The following is a 9,930-nucleotide window of genomic DNA, read 5'->3' on the forward strand; positions in this document are numbered from 1 at the left end:
GGTAGTAAGAAAGCATCATTAGTAATGATACGGTAATGCAGATTGGATCATGCCTATCTCTTGCACTTACCTTGTTGGAAGTTGCACTCGCAAACAATACCCATTGCGCCATTTTCCTTTCACCAATTGCTTGCTTTTTGTCCAAGAAGCCGCGACTTGCATAGATAAGAGGAAGTACATTGGCCCCAAATTGTGCCCAAGTGATCATGTACTCAATGGGATTTTTCTTCACTAATGGACATCGCTCTCACACCAAGAACTTTGCAAATTTTGTGGCGATTTCACCATTAGGGGGAATGCCCTATTACACCTTGTAATATAGCATGTGACACAGTTGGCAGATTCTGGATGTAGCATGTTCAGGTAGAGCTTTGAACCCCTATGATAGATCAAGATGAATACTGATAGCTAATCATGGTCTAAAATGGTTGGCAATTGATGAGGGAGAAAACCAAACAAGATCATTCCATAGACCTCATACAACTCGTCTGCTATGTAGCATAATTGAGGTATGCACGTGTGAGGTCAAGGGAAATGGCCCCTAGATTAGCTTCCCAACCTCTCTTATATAACTATCTATGGTTACTCCCTCATAAGTGGAGCAGTTTTGCAGAGAAGAATCCAAATTCTTACTTATAGTATAGACGGTTAGAGAGGATTAAAAATAGCTAGAATGGGTGCGATAATTAAAGCTACTTTAAGCTAATCAAAACTACATTGTTGCTTGTCACCCTAGTTAAAGGCATTGCCAAGATTCTTTAATTGGTATGTCATAGGAACCGCAATCGTAGCATTGTCTTCAATGAATTTATGATAATAGACTACCATAACTAGAAAAATTTGAAGTTCTTCTAAGTTTGGTGGAGGAGGCCATCTAAAATCACATTGACCTTGGTTGGATCCATTTGAAGACTAAAAAAGAAATTACATGCCGCAAGCAATTGATTTTAGTCTTAAGGAAAATCACACTTGCTCATATTTGCATAAAACTTATACTCTAGTAGGAGATCAAACACCGACTCTAGGTGTGTCAAGTGCTCTTCTTTAGTATCATTGTAGACCAAAATGTCATCTAGGAAAACAATGAAAAATTTCCCTGTGTATAGTCATATTGTGTCATCCCTGTGTATAGTCATATTGTGTCATCCACGTACTCATGAAGGTGGTAGGAGAGCTAGTTAAACCAAAAGGCATAACTAAAAACTCACAATGGCTATATCTTGTACGAAAGGTGGTCTTTGGAATGTCTACCAACTGTATGTGTGCTTGATGATAGCAAGAATGTAGATCTATCTTAATTAAATACTTAGTTCCATGGAGTTGATTAAATAGCTCGTCCCATGTTTGAAGTTTGGGCACCCTCTTATTGTAAGTGGTTAGCATTATAATTGGGATGGGTGTGTGTGAGGAAAATTGAATAGTTTAAGCACTTGTGCAAGTGGCTTGCTTGCCTCCGCCAAACCGGTTTCAAGGCCATTCATCAACACTCAACCTTCAACATAAACAAAATTGCATAGACAATGCATGTTAACATGATGTGTTTATGGCTCAGCTACAATTTACCAGACGGAGAGCTGGTCCTCTTGCCTTTGGAGGGAGCCATGATGAAGCTATCGTGTTTCATTGGAGAGAGAGAGAGAGAGAGAGAGAGAGAGAGAGAGAGAGAGAGAGAGAGAGAGAGAGAGAGAGAGAGAGAGAGAGAGAGAGCATATAACTAACCTCTCTTGTGGGGTGATCATAGAGCAAAGATCACTCCTACATGCAAGCATAAAGCATAGACCATAGTGGTCCAAGGGGAGAGAGATTTTATTATAATCCTCAAAGGTCAAACATGACCTATGGGACCAAAGTTACACGTGATGTAGTATGTGTGTGGCTGATGAGTGATTCTTGATGCTTCAAAATTGTGGTGATGAGAGTCACAATGGAGAACCCACATTGTGGTTGGAAGAGGAAAGTGTGTAGGTCTATGTCATGGCTAAAAATGTGAGGGAAGCAAGTTCAGACGTGACCAAAAGCTGAGCACTCTAGTAGTGTGTGGTACTCAGACTCTTGAACTTGCAGTGAGCATAATGTGCACAATTGAATTGACTCTTCTCCATTGCCCCAACACCTTGTCTTGCATTGAAGGGAGTGAGAGCTAAGCCGAATGGCTATGATAGTGCGTATAATTGACAAGGGGATAGGCTCAAGCATGTAAGGGTGAGTACGGTTTTCTCTTTTATCGAAGAACATGGTTTTGTAGTTGGGGGCAATATAATGTATGAAGCGTGACCCACCACATTCCTCCCAACCCGTAATACATTGGCATTGTAGGAAAGATTCATTCACTTGGGAGTCTATTAGGCATCATGTAGCAAGTGTAATGCATCCCATCTCCAAAACCACTTCTTTATGTCTTGCATCCATCCTGTGCTCAAGATCTTGCTTTTATGTGTCTTTTGAACTTTTTTCCTTGCTTCCCATGCAATTGTATGAAGTCAAAGTGAGGGGTTTTGATGCATCTTTATCATGTACTCCACAATGCTTTCCATGCCCATAGCCTCAATTGGAAGAGATCCAGACTCAAGAAGTAGGAGCATATATGGTGTTTGTGTCTTAATTTGGAGAAATTTTGTAAGAAAACACTTTTGAACATTCTCAAATTCTTTTCAAGTAGACTTTGAGATGCTCTTGCCTTACACTTCCACGCCATAAAGAAGAACCGGTGTCACCAATGTGTCCAAAAGGTACCCTTGAGAACCCAACACTGGATGTTTCCCGCATTACACATGCTCTCAAATGCATAGTACGCTAACGATGCATATCACATTCATGATACTTGTGATTGGCCGGAACCTCAAGGACAAGGTACCTAAAGCTCTCAACAACTTTAAGTGTCTCATTGTTGTACACAATGCATGTATTCTCCTTATGGTTTGTTTTCACAAGCATAACCTTTGTTTTGGATTCATTCACAATCAGCCCACTATGCAAGCAAAAGTTTTCAAGGACAACCATAAGCTTTTTTGCATCCTCTAAAGTGTGTGATAGAAGCACTACATCATTCGCATACAACAAAAGCATGATTCCCGCATTGCAAATAGTGACCTCTTCAATGCCTTCTTCTTGCATAAAGTCTACCATTTGTTCCGATTGATCGATGCATAGACCAAAGAGATTTGGTGACAATGGAAATCCTTGTTTAACCCCAATAGTGCTTACAAATTTTTTTGAGATTCCTCTCCCAGGTGCAATTAGCACATCACTTTCTCATAGATTTGAGAAACTGCAAGCATAAAGTCACTTGACACTTCACATCAAAGGCTTTCGTAAAGTCCACAAAGCAACAATACAATTGCTTGCTTTTCAACGGACTTTCCATGAGAACACGTTGCTCGTTAATATCCTTGATACCAACAAGGAAAGTGACCATATCATCTTCCTCATGCATAATCTTTGAATACAGCTCTTTACACAACAATGCAATTTTAGCCTCATTGCGACTTGCATAAAGACCAACCAGAATATCCCAAGCCTGTTTAGCTGATTTAGGTGAGCGAGTGTGAGGAGTAATAGTGTACTTCACAAATGATGCAATTAATTCATGAGCTTGTGCATCTCTAACATCCCAAGCTTGCTCAGCCTAGGCAAAACAACTCTAGCGGCAACAATCCTGCCACCCAAACTTGCAACATCCTCAACATTGTCTGTATCCACAGAACCAGGACGTACATCAATGCCTACATTCCCAACGTCCTTTGACATAAGAACATGTTGCATCATGTAAGCCCACATTGAGTAATTGTCCCCATCCAATTTATCCTCAACAACAAACATCTTGAACACATTGTGTTGTTGTCAGCCATGGTGAGTGCTTGCACTTGATGTGAAAACTTCCCGAAAAGAGGAGAAAGAAAGTGACACCAACACGTGCTATGTAGTACAACCCGTAGAAGACTGTAAGGGACATGCTATGCAAAAAACGGTAGTGACAAAAAATTTTGCACAAAAGGACAAAATTGCCTACACAATATTGCCTATAGTGGAAACTGAGGCCGAAATGGACACCAAAGTATTTGTCGACCTGCTGCTGTCGCTCACCAAAGCTCATCCAAATTGGAGAAAGCGAGCAGGCGTATGCTGTCGATTATGCCCGAGAAGATGCAACCTGCTCTAATACCAATTGTTGAAAATAGGGTTGCACGAAAATACACACATCTTGGAGAAGATGAAGAAGCTCAATGCACACAAGAGAGAGTAGTATTACTTAGTGTGCAATGGAAAGATAAGTTAGCCCTAGAGTGATGGGCGTATATACAATGCATGTGCCGGGGGGGGGGGGGGGGGAACCTCCTAGTGTGGTAACATACCATGCCTTGAACCTATTGGAACATGAGCATAACTCTTTTTTTAATAGCTTTAGTCGATCCAATTGTGTATCACATGTAATGACCCAAAAACAAAAAGGCACGAAAATAGTTAGGTTTCAAAGGATGTGGCTCAAATAGCATGTCTTGCATGCATGAGCAAAAGATGGTTGTTGAAAGAGTTTCTGCACCTTGAGAGAACACTTCTGTGTATAGTATCGATTTGGAAACCCTAAACACACTTGAGCACGTGAGCACTTGAATCGTGGAGTGCTTACGTTTCAAATCCAATGCGAGACCAACATGCATTTGCATATAGGGATCCAAAATCGATTTATTTGTACATGTGTAGCATATCAAATCAATTTGTATTGGTATGGCCTTGTCAATTTGGACCCTCTATGTCCCAAGCAAGGAAACTTCAAAGGAGTTTGAGTGTACTATGGCTCTTCAACGAGAGAAAAAAATCAGTAGAAAAATCATAGCACAAAGCAATGGGTATATGCTACCCACAATAAGGGTTTTAGACATGGAACAAGTGAAGAGAAAGACACCTTGTGACTCTCAAGGCCTCTATAGAGTAGCTTACTCTATGCTATGCTACCTAGAATGAGATTTGAGAGCACAAATTGCTTTGCAAGAGGGGTAAAACATGTAGAGCCCTTTTCACAAGAAGTAGATGCCCGATACAAAACTATGCATGCTGATTATAAGCAAGTGGAGAGCCTCACCTCGACAACATAAGCTGAGAACCCGTTATCGCAAGTGATATATGCACCCTCCAAATGAACGGGGTGGTTGTGGTACCCCCTAGCGAAAAACTAGCCTCTTTTTTCGTTTCTCGAAAAAATGGGTTACTTAGCTACAAGGCACACATGCCATTGTGCTTTGAGCGTCCCCAAAGGCACCTTGGGGGAGCCCTCTTAGTCTTGAGGCTCTCCAACCTTCAACACGAAGATCAGAAAGTGTGAGTGCGTGCGTGCGTGTGTGACCCCCAAACTTAATGTCCCTATTTATAGAAATAGGAAAACATGTGTTGACTATCTCTATCTCACAGAGTGGCCTACATATAGATAGGACGATCCTTAATTAGTGCCCATTCCAATTTAGAGAAAAATGAGGAAAAAGGGGTTTGTCATAAGTAGCTTTATTTATCCACGGTCCACAATTGCTCCCAAGAGTTCCATGTTTGCAAAAATAAACCCTAAACGTTCCCGGGACACTCTACCAAGCCCCAAGGGGAAAGATCGTTATTCTCGTTGATGTCGTCTCTGCTGGCGCGGAACACACACACACACACACACACACACACACACACACACACACACACACACACACACACACAATGCCTTGGAGGCACGCAATAACAGACGAGCGCGCCAATGAGTAGAGAGGAAGCGGCTCTTGCAGAGAGTTTGGCAGCTATCGAGACGAGAAGGAATCGGAAAAGGAGAGATGCCAAAGTCGCGACCTGCCAGAAAAGGGTCCATTAGCAGAGCTGGAGAAGACCAACCCACTCCCCCCAATGTAAGTGCTTCTCAACTCACTGCAATGCCAGAGAGAGAGAGAGAGAGAGAGAGAGAGAGAGAGAGAGAGAGAGAGAGAGAGAGAGAGAGAGAGAGAGAGAGAGCCATTACAGCTACTTTCGATCACATTGTGCACATGCATGTGCTGGTATCTGAGGGGCTGCTTTGACTGGCAGAGTTTCTCTGCGTATGATGCGTTCGTAATATAATGTGCATCAGGGACCGCAATTTAGTACTAATTTGAAAGGGGAACAGGTTTTTGTGGACAATATGATTGAAATCTTAATGTTACAGGAAGAACTTACCTTGTCAACCGACACAGTAAAAGAGCCAAATGAGGAGCTTCAGAGTTTGAAGTCCGCCGTACAACTTCTAGCAAAGCAGCAGGCTGTGCAAGCGCAATGTGTAAACCAGCTCATGAACAAAATCAAGGGTGATGTCCTGTCTGACGTTGCTCAGCAGGTCTCTCTCTCTCTCTCTCTCTGAATGTATTGTGGAGAAGAAAGAATACACAAAACATTGTTACAGATCTCTTTACCACCCACGTCGAAGAGGCGTTCAGGCTTTTAGTGTTAAAGCTCCATCCCCAACCTTTTTGCCTTGCAGAGGATCACTAATGAATATGCAAACATAGCAAGTAAGTTCAACAGAAGGGGTATTTAGGCTCGTGTAAGGATCACAAGGGTCTTTTGTTGATCCAAAAACATGAAGACAAGAACTCCTTTGCAAAACCTGGATGACAAGGGCCATACAAGAAGAATGGGATATTTTGTGGTAATCCCAACAAGGTGAATGCAACTGATATTTGAGATACCCATCCTCTCCCAATAATTTAACACGCTTTAGAAAGAGTTGTAGACAAGGAAGCTTATATCCTTTGGAATAGTTTCTTTGGCTATATGTCAAGTAGCTATCCACCCACAAGATCTGCACAAAATGGGGTATATTTTCCTATTTGGATTATGCCAATTGGGTTGACCGATGCACCTAAAACTTTCCAAAAACTCACAAGTCATGCGCTCAAAGAGCATGTATGTATCCCTCTTAGAAGTGTACATGGATGACTTGTATGTTCACTCTTTCTTGCGTAGATATAACATCTCACATTTTTAACATATAGAATGGTACCAATCAAAAGGAACATAGACAGATTGATTCCCTTACATGACATCCATGTATCCATTACACCTGTCCACTTACATCGGATATGCATTGATATTATGATGCATCCCCAGCCCCTTTCCCACCCCTACATTACATCCATGCATCCATCATTCCTCCACTTACAATTGATTTTGGTCATGCATTGTGCTCTTATGAATTGGAGGACGTCGACAGTGTTTTGTCTCAAAAGCCAGTTTTCTTTCAACTCTACTATATGTTTTCTTTCTTACTATCTACCTTATTCTCTACCACACGTGCACACACATAATATGGAATTTTGTTTTACCATGTATAACCTCTTCTCATCATGTAGAATGTTGGATTTCCTCTTCCAACGGATCCTGCCAATTATCAACTGAGGTCAGGAGCACTGAGCAGTGAACAAGAAGCTTCAAATGGTTCTGAAAACCCTGGCCCTGCCGATGTCCTAGATGAGCCCACTACCACCGGTAGCCATGCTCATCCGAAGGCCACCGAAAGGAGCAGGGCTAGAGTGGGCAAAGATTCCGACGACCTCCAAAATTGGGTAGCTTGGAAATGGCGGTGGGCTGTTGAAGCTAACAAGGCCAAAGAACTATCTCAGCGGATCAATGAGCTAAACAATAACAAAGGGAAGGTAAACAGGGATGTTGTCAGGAGAAATAACCATAGAAATTATCATAGCAGGAGCAAGGATGATAGTATGCTGGCAAGGGGCTGGGCCATAACACGACCAGCAAAGCTGAACCTTAAAGCTTTACCAGCACCAGTATCATCACCAACGTCCACACACTCTCCCTCAGCACAAGCCTTTGAGAATGATGACGGTTTAGGATGGAAGGCAAGCTCTACTCAAATCCAGAGTTTGCAAAAGCAAGTCTCTCGATTGACCGGTTGCTTCAACAAGATGATGCCAACATTGATCTTTTTGGTGAACAGGGCCGGCAGTCAGAAGCTTGTCAACCATTGCTTCTCCCAGTGGAAAGCTGTTTCAAACATGAAGAGCACTGAACTACATCATTTGAGGCGAGAAAGTAACCCGATTATCAAACCCTGCTCAAGAGTTCTCAAGGGCCTTGGTATCGCACCAGTCAATGACTCCACGTCGCAAAGAAAAAGAGTACAGAGGAAGGCAAGCATGGCAGAATACATTCAACCAAAGTTTGAGCGTACTCCCTATGCATCATCCACCTCTGCAACTCTAAAAGCTCTCCACACCTTGCAGGTTTACCCTATTCTTGTTATATGTTTGATTTTTTTAATGTTAGGAGCACGATGTGGGGGAAATGATCAGGTCAATCGCACGCATTCAACATTAAAAGCTCATGCTCTTGCACTAGAGATGGAGCCAAAATACCCATCTCAATAAGGGCTCTTTCATTCTGCTTCATCACCATTTCAGCCTCTTGTCCAGCTCAAGCTTCAAGGCCCTTCTAACCCTTCCCTTTGTGTAGGTATCATTGCATCACGAGCTCCAGGAGCTTCAAGGAATAATGGCATCAGAGATGGAAAATCTGAAGAGACAGGTGATTGAGTAGCCCTCGCCCAAACTTATTTCTGCTATTTGTGATGATAATTGAAAGGGAGAGTACATATACAACGTGATTTGCTGCCCTCAAACTGCCACTCATGACTGTATGTGAGGGCAGAGTAACCACATTGTGAGATGTTGAACCGAATTTCATTGAGAGAATACTCCCAAGGGCTACAGCTAATGTTGCTTTCAGTGTGAGGATATAGCGTGACGCTATCATGGTCGAATGGTGAAAATCTTGACAGGCGGAATGCCTTTAAAGAACATATTACGGAGTTTGTTTCTTTTGCAGGTAGAAGCAAGGAGGCCGCCGACCCAAAACATGAAGAGATATGGTGGTTGTGGGGAGGGCTTGAGGTGGAAGAATGACCTCTTGTCAGTGTGGGAAATATGCAATAATGTTGCCCAACTACTTAACAAGGCAAGATACAAACTTACATCAAATGGTGAACACTTGCCAGTTGCTGCTGTACAGCCCAGAGGCCGAGTGCCAATCCAGCATCGTAACCGACATCGATATGCGTGCCACCCGATCATCAGTGTAACCACTCCAGAGCCACGACGTGGGCCTGGACGCTCATTTTCAGCTGCTCCAATAATAAGAATCACCTCTTCAGAGGCCCCACCACCGACTCCAATTGGTAGACGATGTGGAGAGACAATGGTACGTGTGTCACCCACACATACAAATGGATGCCATGTGCGCATAACACCAAAAGGCTCTAGGAAGCTGGCCACACATTTTCAAGCACAAGAGGAGTGGCATGGGAGGCAATGCCTTGCTGCAAAGCATGCTGCTTCATTGCTCCGGCAAATCGAACGACTCAAGGCGCGCCATCGATCTGCTTGTGCCCGCCTGCAATACCACGAAAAACTGTACCCCTACTTGCCACAGAAAACAACTACCCTTGCTCTGATCCAACATCCCTCCCTTGACAACCAAAAGAGATTTTGCAAGGAAACACAAACTTAATGTAAACTCTTTGCTTACACCGTGCTCTTTCCCACTGTGATTAGTCTATTTTCATGTACATATTTGTTTTATTTATATGATTTTCATAGCTACCAAAAGAGAGGGGTCCAAAAGATTCCTGAGAATTACATAGAGTCTGTGTTTCCATTTCCATGTCGTGTCCGGGTGCATGAGGGCGGGATATGATAGCATCCAATCTTGGTAAAGCCAAGTTGACACACCCCTACAACCAAAAATGTGCCTCCTTGTGCAGATATCTCAATAGATGAGCAATGTAAATGTGCAAAAGCTGTGATTCATGTGATAGTATTTGTTGCAGAGTAAAACGCCTTCAAGGTGTGCTAAACTCTGCTTCAGCAATCTACAAATCCCAGGTCTCTCTCTTCCGCTTTTCCTAAACTCAAA

At 42.7% G+C, this 9,930-nt stretch overlaps 1 protein-coding gene across 2 annotated transcripts; it reads left to right on the forward strand.

The window, feature by feature from the left end:
- The first annotated feature begins 5,571 nt into the window (after positions 1–5,571).
- Positions 5,572–9,587, forward strand: LOC147428977 (uncharacterized). 2 transcript variants are annotated; one of them, XM_086495243.1, is made up of 5 exons: positions 5,572–5,876; positions 6,170–6,337; positions 7,353–8,243; positions 8,473–8,544; positions 8,845–9,587. In XM_086495243.1, the coding sequence occupies exons 1-5, from the start codon at positions 5,805–5,807 to the stop codon at positions 9,523–9,525; spliced, it is 1,884 nt and encodes a 627-aa protein (XP_086351369.1). In that variant the 5' UTR covers positions 5,572–5,804; the 3' UTR covers positions 9,526–9,587. The 2 variants fall into 2 exon arrangements, with proteins under 2 accessions (XP_086351369.1, XP_086351370.1); XM_086495244.1 differs by lacking the exon at positions 6,170–6,337.
- The last annotated feature ends 343 nt before the right edge of the window (positions 9,588–9,930 follow it).

This window comes from Adiantum capillus-veneris, chromosome 22, assembly GCF_014529385.1.
Source record: "Adiantum capillus-veneris isolate H3 chromosome 22, ASM1452938v2, whole genome shotgun sequence".
NCBI classification, from domain to species: Eukaryota; Viridiplantae; Streptophyta; class Polypodiopsida; order Polypodiales; family Pteridaceae; genus Adiantum; species Adiantum capillus-veneris.

Coding starts and splice junctions, on each gene's coding strand:
- LOC147428977 (XM_086495243.1), top strand. CDS start 5,805: ATGCCAAAGTCGCGACCTGCCAGAAAAGGGTCCATTAGCAGAGCTGGA. Junction 6,338..7,352: donor TGTCTGACGTTGCTCAGCAG/GTCTCTCTCTCT, acceptor CTCATCATGTAG/AATGTTGGATTTCCTCTTCC. Junction 8,545..8,844: donor TGGAAAATCTGAAGAGACAG/GTGATTGAGTAG, acceptor TTTCTTTTGCAG/GTAGAAGCAAGGAGGCCGCC.